Source organism: Saccoglossus kowalevskii, chromosome 10 (genome assembly GCF_978046115.1).
Source record: "Saccoglossus kowalevskii chromosome 10, keSacKowa6.1, whole genome shotgun sequence".
NCBI classification, from domain to species: domain Eukaryota; kingdom Metazoa; phylum Hemichordata; class Enteropneusta; family Harrimaniidae; genus Saccoglossus; species Saccoglossus kowalevskii.
In genome coordinates, this window is record NC_140650.1 from 18,295,504 (window position 1) to 18,309,365 (window position 13,862).

Sequence of the window (13,862 nt, forward strand, 5' to 3'; positions counted from 1 at the left end):
TACCGTAGAAGGAAAGGCGAGGACAAAGGGTTAACGAAGCGTGGCTCTGTTGTACGATTATTTAATGAGACAGACAGCGTACATTTAAATGTGAATGGCTGTTTAAACTGCCTATTGTGACGTCACGGACGAGTCACTAGATAGGGCGTTCAACGTTGTTGATGAAAAAAAAACTCCGCTGCAACTTTGCCTTTTTTTTCTTGCGATAACTACCTCCTCAATCAGCTAAAATGTTTCTACGAACAGAAATGCGTGACGACAAAGCGGACAATTGCGTTATAATTGACAAAATTATTTTTTTGAGTAGCATTTTATTACGGACTACTTTACATAGTGGCGGATGTATTTCATTTAACGGAGCGGTGGGATAACCATAATGCATATTTATAAATGATAAGGGCTTCCATTCACACGAATCGATTTTCATTCATGAGTCAGTGTAGGCGGGAAGCTTTGTTTTGTAGTAGAGACGAGCAAAACTGCTTCATCGAATCTTGTTGACTCAGTTCCAAATTTATACTGCGCTCTCATAACACGCCTGAACAGACATTTCTCAGGCAGAACGCCTCTACAGTATGAGGACGAGGGCTTTGCTGAATATTACCATGAACAACGCAGTTCGGGAAGTGATGTGTATGGAAAACAGCACACTGGCGAACGTTTTGCAGAAACAATCTGACGCTATTTTACTACTGGACTGTCGACCATTTTTAGCGTACAACTCTCATCACATCGCAAAATCACAGAACATACACTGTCCGACTATACTTAAGCGGCGCTCAAAAGGTACTGTGTCTTTGGAAAACATTGTAACATGTGAAGAGAGTCGAACGAAATTACTGAATGGTGTCTACAAATCGGTGGTAGCGTATGACCAGCATACTAGTACATGCGAATATGATCACATCCCTAAAGACTGTGATATGGAGTTGATACTACACAGCTTACTACAAGACCCACTAGTTTCAGCCGACTTATATTTCCTGAGAGGTGAGTTTCAATTTTATATCTTAATATCTATGTATGTACTGCGTTTTAATTAAATACGCGATACTTTCTGCTACGTTGATTATCGTGATGGGAGATCATAAAGCGAATCTTTCCTGGTAGAGCTTTGCTGCCTTTATCAATCCATATCATATCGCGTACCAGCAAAATACAATACGCGTCTACCGAGTATTGAATCGTCCATTTATCCACCCCCGATGATGTTGATATTTACGTTGCGAAATTTATCGCGGGAAGGCGGAAGTAATTGTTAGGTTGTGTCGCTGTTCATTATGATCTCGCTTGATACTAACCCATTTAATGCGTAGTAGTAGTCGCACCCACCAACTTGACACAGTCCTTGTTCGTAATGAATGGAACTATTCATATGCAAATTACGCCATTAAAACCGTAGACGTAGCACTCGTAACGATTATCCAGGAAAAAAGACAATAATATCGTATATTGTAATAGAACCCACGGTTTGCATTAGGCAAATACGCAGTTTATACTAGTATTTCATTTGGCCGTCTTTTAAACATGTTTAATTTTTTTGCCATTGGTGTAAACCGACACGTGCCGTCAAAGCGAGCCGTATTTTACCTTCATATCACGGAGACCGTACTGGCATCGCTTTTCGTGGCTTATGCCTATAACGCAAGCTGTGGAGAATACTATTATGCTAGATTCATAGTATTATATCAGTATGCATATTGTATCCCCTCTTTGTAAATTTTGTTGAATATTTATATACTATATATGTAATATTAAATAATCATTACCGATGTATTTAAAATAAACCCAATATTCTCACTGCTTCGCATACAAACCATGGCTATTCGATTAGTATTACCGGACAACAAATATAACTTCTAGTCAATTTGTTTCCCAAATTTAATATGTGCTATAATTACGATTTTTCATAAGGTCTTTCGTTGGCATTCGATCCATTAAAAAAGAGCGTACCAATTATGATGTTTTTTTTGTTTAAAAAATGATAGTATATATTTTTCATTTCACCCACTACGAAAACATGCAAAATTGTGTCTTTTTTAAAGTGCTACAATGGGAATTAATGTTTAACATAATTTCATAACAAAGAAATAGTATTCGTCAGAATTTCGAGACCACTATAAATACTCTCCTTACACTTGAATATGATTTATTCACCTTTTTTTTTATAACGAAGGATTTTTACCATAATAAATTGCCCCCAAATCGCGAGTGTTGGACATATTATTTTTTATGAAAAAAAGTTCGGTCATCATTCCTTTTTATTTGATTATTTGTGAGCAACACCATGAAATATAGCCATATGGTAAATATAAAAAAAACCTGGCGAGGGGCAAGAACACTTTAGTTGTTTATGTCATTGTTTTTTTTTTTTTTTTTTTTTTTTTTTTTTTCAAAATAAGTTTTACACTAAATTCTCACTCTAAGTAACGCGTAGATGCCAACCGTTTGATTGATTGGCATCATTCTACTACACTGATTTGTTGATTGTTATTTTGTAGTGTATCTCCAAATCTCGTTCCAAAGTCTCGCGAGACAGTTATTTAACTCGGGTGTGGGTATAATTTACACAATGTTGTAAATAACTAAAACATTGAACAAGGTTTGAAGTTGTTCAAACTCAGTAAAAAATGGAAATTAGCTTCCCAAATAAAAAAATAAAAACATTTCATTTTATGCTCCGGAGAAGCGGTGTAATGCATAGTACTTCCATGACTGCAAAGTCTGTCACAGATAGTCGCTTGCAGTCAAGGCGATTCTTGTTTTGTCAATACATGTATTCATTAATTTGTTCAAATTACTGTCTGTTTTATTTATTTTTTGGATTTTTATATACATGTTATTGTATTATTATTGATAAACGCCTTTGACACGTATATTTAAAAAAAAAGACTAGCTGCAATTGTTGGATTCATGTAATACATGCTACGTATGAACTTTGTTATACCTCAGACTAGTAATAGTCCGAGGTTATACCCAATATGGCAGCATGCTAGGCCATATTCAATATCATGCATATGACAAGGATTTTTACTCCAACAAAATACATGTATAATCTACCGAATTTGTAGCTGCACGTAACCTGTACTATCGTTGTCGTAAACTATTATCACTTTACGACATCTAAATGTAGCTTTTACTAGTTTACGACGCATGAATAAGAACACATAGCGAGAATGAGAATGTAAACTCGCGTGCGTGTATTCATTTGGCACCACATACTAGTACTAACTGTAAGTTACTTTATTTTCACTTGGAATTATTTTTGCTGGAATGAATGAATCAATAAAACTAAATCCAGTGAAAATACCCTTTTCCTACTTTTTGCATACTCATCAACATTCAATGCATGGAAATAAATGTCATACAAAACAGCAAAATGTCTTTTCAGCGGAAATTAATTTCGGCTAAAGTATTTTACAGTAAATAATTACAGCCTATTATTACACAGATTAAAAAAAAAACGATATAAAAATCATAATTCATGACCCTTTAAATAAAAGGTTCAAACAAACCAAATTCGGATCAAAATAAATTACTTATAAATCTCAGCTTGTATGGATAAATTATAGATAACATACACGGTAAACGAATGTGACAGAGAATCGCTAGCAACGGCTGGAGACTAAACAGAGGCTATAGGGCAGTCCCATCATACGTATTATCTCTATCAGTTGCCATGGAGATAATGTAACATCATGATTCTTCCTTCTTTCGTTGTCTCTTGAGAGCGATGTATTAATAGTACAGACTTCCTGCTTCAGTTTCAGTACGGCGTATTATTCGTTTGAACGCCTGGGTTATATATACCTGCATAATGTGTTCAATATTAAAATAAAACGATCGAAATCTGTAGGCAATAAAAAATTATGTCCATTTAACGCCAAACTAAGAAAGAAATTATATAAAAAATAAAGAAAAATGTGCACAAACTTGCATCAAAATGTGGGCGGGAAAAATATAGCGTTTGAAGGGTTGAAGATGAATATGTTTGTGAATAGCAATCTTTATTGAAAAAACGGAACGTATGTACCGTATATCAGGGACTACCAGGACACAGAAAAAATTATGCTAAAAATACAATCGAATCAGACAGGATGTACACGTTTCTGTTGTATTGTAAAAGTCTGCTACTGCCTTCCATTTTAATATTCCACATAATTGATTGTTTTTATTGACACCTGACACGTGGATATTTCCGCGTGCATTCACGGGTGTACGCGCGATTGCATCGTTACGTCCGTTACACTCCATATTGCAGAGAGTATGTGAATTATAATTCAAGAAAAAATTCAAAAGTTTAGATGATTTATACTCTATGATGTAATATTAAAAAAACCCTCAAATTTGCATGTAGTTTATGCAAAAAATAAAAAATGTGTGTGTCAACTAAAAAAATCAGCTAAAAACAATTCACAGCATTTAATAGCGCGCGCTTTCGAACTTTGTGTAAACAAACCATAAATTGTACACGCGATGTATACAGCATATGGGACAATACAGTCGTAACGTGTTTGACTATTTACATATTATAAGGAATCTTGCAAAACACTAGTAGTTTAGACCAGTGTTTACAAAGACGTGTGAAAAAGGGTATTTTTCACAGAGAAATCGCGACTATCTGAATAGTTATTCGCAGTGTAAACAGAGCGTAACCAAAATTGACAATAATAAAATGTATATTTAGAAAAATGTAGAACTAACGACCAAATAAAATAATTTGACACACACGTCAGTTCCATAATTAGATTTAAATTGAAATAATATTGATTAAACGGCAAATATTTAAACTCGGCTTGTGAACATTGAAACACATGTTGGGAAAATCCCACACGGCTCTGCTGTCACGTGGTGTGTGAATCAGCAGATCTATATATTACGGATGACGAAAACGAGTGGCGCTAACTGCCCACGTTATCGTCCCCACAGCATAGGCTACGTTGTAGGCTAATACACGCCGACACCGTTCGATCCTCTTGACTCGGAACATTAAAACGCGTTCCATAATATGAATCATTCGAAAACCTTCAACCACACCCGATGACGGTGACCGTGACGTATGGCCTACGTACGCTTAATGCCGAGATCAGGTTGTAAAATAACAATATCGAAGCGAAGATGAAGAATTTGTGAAAACTGAAGAACAGTTTTTCACTTTATTGGTCAATCGCGGGCATATACTGTATATCACAAATTTGAGAATGACATTTATTTATACAATTTCACCGAGAAACGACATAGTGTGGTACCGAAATATATAATCTTGGCGATCCAAGCACACTCTATGGACGACTTATTTCAAATTCGCGAACATGCAAATGATAAAACAATATATACACGTTAAAAAAAAAACTATTGAGTATATTTTGTACAGTCCGACATATTTGGTAAATATGGGCATCATTTCGTTATGATTTATAGCATAGGAGTGGATGACAGATACTCCAACTCGTAAATTGTTATCCGGCATAACCAACAAAATATTTTGGAGAAAAAAATAGAAAGTGGTGATCGCGAGATGAGACGCGCATTCATAATGAGATGCGAGAACTAATAATGAAAACACAGTATTATCGGATATGATTAAAATTCAGTCTTTTTTGACCGAAAATAACAAGAGCTTTTCAAAAAATGGCGTTCTTTTAAAAAAGTTTTTTTTTTTCAATATAATACATTTTCATCTGATTATGAACTATCACGGGCAATCGCCGTTTTTATAACTCTATTCTATTGTAGAATATTCCTATAATCCGAATACCTGCCTTATATCAGTATATCGACTTGTTTACACTTTTTCTTCATACTATGGGGGGGGGGGGGCATTGTGCAGTCACTGCTCAAGGTTTACTTTGAAAAGTACATCAAAAATAAAAGTAAAAAGTAAAAATTATTGCGCAAGCAATATCGTGTCTTCTCAAGCAGTGACTAATCGTTCGCACATGGGAGTCGATAAATTCATTCATTTGAGAGGAAGCGTCAGATCGAAATATGTAATTGTTCAATAGTATTTATCCACGATAAAGTAAAGAATTACAAGTATAGCATCGATTCGCGTTTACAGTATAGTACGTTGAATTGCACCAGTAAATAATTGCGTCTTTTAGTTCAATGGGAGAATCAATCAATTAATAAATTTATCGACAAACCATATACACACTAGCCAACCAACAACAGAGACTATTTAAATATATGGTCACGGATTACATTTTTAACAATATCAACGTGTATACTATATCTTATACTCTCCATTGAATGATACACAGCTGCTTGTTTACTATTGTACTATATAATGCATGCTTTGGATTATTAATTTGCATAAAACATATCTGTGAAACAGTTATGAAATGAACTATCGAACTATCGGACGTTATTAAGGGGAACAGGCGTACAACCATGGCAACATGGCACCAAAATCAGCACGTAATTTGTGGGTTGGCGATATAATTTAGAGAATGGTACGAGTCGGTATCTGTTCAAAACGATCAAATCGAAATTATGAAAATAGTGATGATATCATATGATTTCATAATGTATAAATAGAAACATTGTACCACTCCTGTTTCGTTATTATCGTTTTTCTAGTATTTTATATCCAATGACACAATTATGACACTCGTTACGTTGCCATCGTTACCACCGTTAAAGTCCTATTATAAACCGCGGTTTATATTACAATGTATCAATTTAAAAATTGGGATCAAAAGCTCAAGTTCGGGGTGCGGTTTCTATTACGTACATATTGCAATCACTAAATGGGCGTGGTCATTTTTTGTCCACAACACATGCACAAAACAAACAATACACCGTACAATCTCTTGAATAGGCGTCGGGGAAGAGTGAAAGGCCTTATTTTGGTTCTAAAATAGGCGTTACGAAATGTTGAAAAATTACAATAAAAAAAAAAAATCTACATGATACAAAAAATACTCAGTATTTTTAATGTAATATGCATTTATTTTTTTTAATTTCCTTGGTAACGAAAAGTATATTCTAACAGAAGTTTCAAATAAAAACACGAATGCACTGCTTAGTAGCAAATGATCACATAACGGTAGCTCGATCCGGCCATGCTGCTGGTCTCAAGTGAATAACTTACTTGTTTTCGAAGTGTTGATATTGGTGATTATTATTTAGTAGTGATTACAATAACGCACGAAAAATAAATTCGTTGAATTGTTATAAAATGCAAGTAAAATTCAACTTAGTTTCCCCGTAAGCGAATGATTTCAGTCACATGTAAACAGCCGATACGATATCCGCCATGCTTTTGAATGCTCACGTGACGTATTATTGACCGGATAGGTCAAGTCGCTAATTAACCAATCAAAATGCTGGATGGTGCCCACGTGTCTAAATTACATAGCTCATTTAAATATGTTAATGACAGTTCAGCGACCTCATGGTGAACGCAACACGGAAGAGATTTACCGATAATGTAGTGCGATCTTTTTCCTTTGATTTCCATGGGAAAACGGCATGATTTTTTTTTAAATCAAGAAATTATTTGTTTTCGAAAGATAAATTATTCTTCAATGCTCAGTTTAACACTTTTACGGTGATAAAAGCTCATTGTCTAAAACTTACGAAACACAGACGTATTCAGAAAGAGTATTGACAGAGGTCGCCGCCAGAACAAAAGCAGTTTCATTGCCTGTCTGACATCTTATCACCGCTGAACAATAAATAGGTGTGAATATTTTTAGGCATGTTGTCGAAACAAAGAATAGGATTAGGAACAATGCCGTTTTGGAACAGCTGGTTGAAACAATGAAGACAGTCACGGTCTTGTTGAATTGGGGGTGCGGTTAGTAATAGGTACTTTTCAAGTTTTCAATTTTTGTTAAGAACTCTTTAACCCCGAAGCCGGAATTGGGGGTGCGGTTACTATTACTTATGCGGTTTATATTAGGACTTTAACGGCAATAATTACATCAGCATTCGCAAATTTGGAGATTTGTATTTTCGTATTCACAAATATTTTGAAAAAATGCCAGCAACAAAACCACGACGGGTCACGTGGGTAGCACCTGTGACTCAAATGAGTAACACGTTTTGAGTCATATTAGTGTCACCGGGTACCACCTATGTTGATTTCCCGTGAACTAAAAACGGTGTTTTATACTCGTTCTATGAAATTTTCAAATACTCACGTGCTTTGATTTGTTGGTACGTACAATGATTATCCATACGCATGCGTTTTCATCAAAGACTGTAATTTTGTAATTTGGTCATTTATGTTCCATTCATATTGCATCTTTGACTATTGGTTTCACACAAAACTATGAAAATGACTTTATTTTTTGCGTACATCAAAAAATTACTTTGTCAGTTTAAGGGCACCACCGCGCTTTAAGTTGCCAACTTGCGTCTCGAGATCGATGTGATTGGAACTAGTTATATGAAACTGTGTTTGCGAAGGCGCGCAGTTTGGCTAAATACAGGCTGTGTAACGCAAACTAATTTTTTAAGAGAATACAGTTTTTCCTGTCTTGAAACAAGTAACTTTTAAATCGCCCTTTGGAATGAACGAACTGATCTTAGTACCGATTGATATCACGTGGGTGTTCACCTGATATTACCCACATCCTGAGTGGTACATTATACAGGAAGCGAAAAACGGAAATATAGACGTCAGTTTCAGTAACGAGGCAAATTTGGATTTTGTTTCCGACTTGTCATATCAATTTCCGAATAACGAAGTATGGCGTCCGATCATACTCAGATATAGTTGACAAAAATACACGTGTACATGGCCCAGTCACGGTGATTCAGAACTGATACTCGTCCGTCGGAGAAACGCCCCCGACCACCACCTGAACATTTTGCATATATTAATAATAAGTGGTGATTATATTACTGGCGTTTTCGTCATCAACCCGACTTTATTACTTTAGATCTATTAATCGATCCAATCCTTTGACATTTTGACACAAAGGGGAATACACTTACAATCGGAAATCTATTCTAAGTTCATGATGTACGTAATCAAATTTCAGTTTTCAATATTTTACATATTACTAGTACTTAAGTTTATAATAATAGAGTTATAATAGTCTAGACTAAACAGACTAAAATATTAGTTTAACAATAAATTACACTGGAAGTGATGACATAATTTGTGTCATCATTTCTGTCTTGTGAATTTGTCTAGAATACTTACCTTGTAGTTTCAGTGAAAAATATACTCATTTCGGCGAGGGTGGGTATGTCAGAGGTTGCGTGGGGAGGGTTTGGGAGATGAAAACCTAGCGTGGGGGGGGGTATTTTTTTTCGCTTACTTGTATGATATTTTTGTCCTAAATGGTCTGGATCATATATTCAAGTCCTACGTGTATGTGGCTTCATCGCCTCCTAGGAAATTCAGTTTGTTCATAACATCTTCTAAGTCCGTCACAGGAGTTAAACTGATCTACCTCTAACTTTAATAGACATGTCAGCACCCAATCATTTCAAACCATGTGACCCATAGAACAGGTGGTGATGTAGATTACATATGCGCTTCGAAACAATTAAAACCTATATACATGTATTATGTGTCTTTAATGATCTCGTTCAGTACTTCCTGTTTACGACCTTCGTTTTGTTGCGATTCGCAAGAGACGCGTAAAACAATATCACCACAAAGCGATCACCATAAAGCGTTCACGTATTAATGACGTATAATCATCAGAATATACCTTAAAGTCGAGATAAACACTGGATGACCCGGCCTACGGAAGATAAACACGTAACAGGCGGGAGGGATCATAAAATTAAATTCCTAATTTTCAAAATGTAATTGTTAATAAAAAAATTCACACGTGGCAGACACGTGTCACGCGTGTATTGACCAGTTGTTGTCTCCATGTATAGGACATGCTTCTGAGAAATGGTAACATTTTGCGACCGTAAGGACGAGAATGGTCCAATTTTAAAAGGTTAAAACAATATAGTTTCTTTGTGCTATCAGCTATCAACAAAACTGGTCAAACAATGGTTTGAAAACAACATTTTTATCACACAATGCCTAAATTTGGACAATACATACCCTGAAATGAGAGAAATGTCGCCGCGACATTTGTCTCCCAAATTGTCATTGGAAAATTGAATAAACACATGGACCATACAATATTCTACTACATACATGCTGCGTCCAGCGGATTGTCGGTAACATGTATATATATATATGGTCGTGCCTAGAAAACAAGGGCAGATACAGACAGTGGCCTATCCAGCAAAATGTATTGGGGGGGGGGGTCCAAGCTACGCTTAAGATATACGGACCGTAAATCGCAGAGAAGCTATGCGTAATCCAGATGATACGAATCGTCATGCGTTTGGGGGGGGGGGCATGGCCCCCTGGCCACCCCTCTGGATCCGCCACTGGATACAGACTAACCGAGGCGCGATCGTCTCGCTTGCTGTTACGAACGTCCATGGCAATTCATAAGACATTCGCTTGACTAAAAGTGTTAAAAACGGCGTTTTCAACGGAGAAAGGTTGGACATATGTGCTGCCATATTCCTCATTTATGATTTATACAGTTTCTATGGATATCCGAAACTGGATATTAGATTGTGTTGAACATCTTTAATTTTTTTTTACAATAACCATTAACGTAAAACGTTATAATAAAAATCAGTATTTTAGAGACCACGACCATTTATTACTCTATTGCCGACTTTAGTGCTAGACAATCCCCTTACACTTGTAAGGACGCGGAAATGTAGGTCGACGTGTTTCCTGTTTTTGATTTCTTCAGGGCTGTCTTAGAATTTGTCTTAATTGAAAACTTGACTGAATAGTGTAGTTGCAAAGTATGTTTACGTGCCTTCCGCTACTAGTTCCGTATTGATATAGACTCTTATTTCGATCTCAATACTATATCCTGGCAGAGTAGTGATTCAGAAATATTGAGTACTGTAAGATTAAATAGATTTGCTCACATGGGATAAATATTCAAACAGGATTAATAAATTATGCACATATTGTTATTTGCAGGTGGTTTCGACAAGTTTTCAATGGATTTCTCTTCACTCTGCGTTGGTCAAGAATGCGAAATAGCTTCTGCCGTTCCCATGGAAATAATCCCAACAACGTCTCTGGCAAAGGACTGCTACTCTGACCCGATTTTCGACCAAGGCCAGCCAGTCGAGATCTTGCCTTTTATTTATCTGGGCAGTTCCTATCACTCATCGCGAAAGGATATGTTGGACGCACTCGGAATTACATCGCTCTTGAATGTATCAACGACATGCCCGAACTATTTTCCAGACGATTATACTTATAAACGTATACCTGTGGACGATAATAGTAGTGCCAATATCAGTGCTTGGTTCCTATATGCAACTGATTTCATCGGTAAGTATTGCCAAATAGAAACACATATCCATTTTTATGTCGTGTTAAACAATTAAAAAGTAAAATGAACACTATCAAATAATTTAGTATTAAATATTGTTTCATTTAATATTACACAATGATTACATACATGATTTATTGTGAAAATAAAAACTTTTTTTTATATATTATAACAATATGTATTTGTTCTTTTTGATAATGAAAAGATTAACTATGTTAATTCACATACACATTGTATGAATGTTATAAACAATACCGTTGTTATAGAAAGTGTGTTTTCATGTAATATTCTGTTTTTACCCTGCAGACTCTGTAAAAGTATCCGATGGAAGAGTGTTGGTCCACTGTCAGGCGGGTATCAGTCGATCAGCCACTATCTGTCTAGCCTACCTGATGAGGGCGCTCCACTACAGACTTGACGAAGCTTTTGAGTTTGTCAAAAGTCGACGTCGACTCATTTCACCAAATTTTAACTTCATGAGCCAGCTACTGAAATTCGAGTCTGAGACTCTCCCACCAATGACATCGCGTGATATGCAAAGCACGTCAACTGAAATATATTCCAAATCACCTCAGAAAATCGCTGTGACGTCACCACCACCTACATCATCCTCTGCATCTCCATTGCTACGGCAACGAAGACGTTCGACTGGCGCTACCCAATCGCCAATGAGGAAATCAAGGCGAAAATCCACCGAAGATAAAGAAAATCATTCCATATGACATGCCCAGTATCGGCCTTTGCCGATTTTCTGATCTGAGTTTTGTTCGGTCGGGTTTACCGATCAGTTTAACGAAACCCAACGACCTTCAGTTAAAGGGAGTGTTTCAAAGAGTAGAAATAACCCGACATCTTCATGAAGCGGAAGGTTATAATCGTATAATCTGTTAGCAGCAGATCAATATTCTGAAAGCAGAATGTGCTTTTGACTTTTTTTACAACAAAAGTCAAAAAACTAAATCATGTGTAACGGCCTTCATTTGATATGGTGTCTCAAAATGTAGAGCCGACACTAGCATATCAATACCAGGCAACATAATACGAATGGTGCATACTATGATATATATATATATATATATATTATTTTATTAAACTCAATCAGCTAATATTCAATATGTGCCTTTCATTGAGAAAAAAAAAAACATTTAACAACTAACATGAAATATTGGCGATATATCCGAAATCTTTTATATTAATTTGTATTATTTTAATATCACATTTCATTAAACCGAATATGTATATTTATTTATTAAAAGTTTGTATTTTTTCGTGATTTCAATCATGCATGCAATATTTATTTTCAAAGAGTACTTGGTTTTTAGTACAAATATAGTATTCAAGCAGTTAAAGTACAAATATACCAATTTCTGGTGTGTTGTAAGAGTTTTACATTTGACATGTGAAGAAAACATTTTGTTTATTTTTTAAAAAAGCGGAAGATCATACGTGTAACATGTTGCGCAATGTGACGTCACACATGTTTATAATCCTTATTTTAATATCAATTTGGATTTGAATATTATTCATTACATTAATTGCTACATTTCTCACTTTTGAATCATCTTTTCATTTTTATTTATGATGATATAATGCAGGTTAACCACAGTTAGACACTTTCTTATGGTTGGGTATTGGTACTAAATTATTATATCATATTCATTATACAATTTGTACAAATATATTTCTGTATGTACATGTATGTATTTATTTATTAATTTATTTATTAATTTATATTCACAATAATCATTTATTTATTTATTTATTCATCAATTTATTTATTTTGATTATGCAGACTTTTGCTCGCCGTCTGTTCGCCCCTCTCTTCATTTTAAGTCGTTTCCCTGTCTGGTTATATTTCATTTCCGACGCTAATTGATTGAGCCGTAGATGGCGCTTTCGCTAGCCATTTTTCTGTTTTAACCTTTGAGGGCGGTATCTTGCAATGAACCGTGCCACAAGAAGCTGAAATTGTTAATTTTATATACTTTATATACGCAAAGTTTATATTACGCATATTGTATTGAAATTTTATACATTGTATACAAGCCCTGAATAAGAAAGAATAAATCAGTGTCCCAGATATGTACCAGTGTGTTGGTCCTTCCTTTGACCGCTAACAGTATACATGTACATGTATTTTATTATCTAGCTCTGAAACTGACCAACGGTAATAACACAATAAATGTGATGACATATACTAATTGTTTTTGCATTCATACCGAGGGTTATCCGGTGAACAAAGTCTTGGAAATATTTTAAGACATGAAATGATGTAAATTTCACAATGAATAGACTCTGATCTTGAACGCAATTTTCATGACACAATATCTATGTTTCACCGTGAGATTGTGCAGATTACGGTTGCTGTACAGTGCTCACCGGTACATTCAATGAGATGAGATCTAATGATCTAATGCTGGTGTATGCCCGTGTGCTTGACTACATCTCTGTTTATTTGCACTGAATTCTATTTCTCGTGTTCACCCAAGACTATCGTATTCCATTGTCAATCAATTGATA

At 35.4% G+C, this 13,862-nt stretch overlaps 1 protein-coding gene across 1 annotated transcript; it reads left to right on the forward strand.

The window, feature by feature from the left end:
- Positions 1 to 419: 419 nt before the first annotated feature.
- LOC100369648 (dual specificity protein phosphatase 1) lies at positions 420 to 13,424 on the forward strand. Its single transcript, XM_002742314.4, has 3 exons — positions 420 to 990; positions 10,982 to 11,341; positions 11,649 to 13,424. The coding sequence occupies exons 1-3, from the start codon at positions 576 to 578 to the stop codon at positions 12,062 to 12,064; spliced, it is 1,191 nt and encodes a 396-aa protein (XP_002742360.3). The 5' UTR covers positions 420 to 575; the 3' UTR covers positions 12,065 to 13,424.
- The last annotated feature ends 438 nt before the right edge of the window (positions 13,425 to 13,862 follow it).

Coding starts and splice junctions, on each gene's coding strand:
- LOC100369648 (XM_002742314.4), top strand. CDS start 576: ATGAGGACGAGGGCTTTGCTGAATATTACCATGAACAACGCAGTTCGG. Junction 991..10,981: donor CGACTTATATTTCCTGAGAG/GTGAGTTTCAAT, acceptor TGTTATTTGCAG/GTGGTTTCGACAAGTTTTCA. Junction 11,342..11,648: donor ATATGCAACTGATTTCATCG/GTAAGTATTGCC, acceptor TTTACCCTGCAG/ACTCTGTAAAAGTATCCGAT.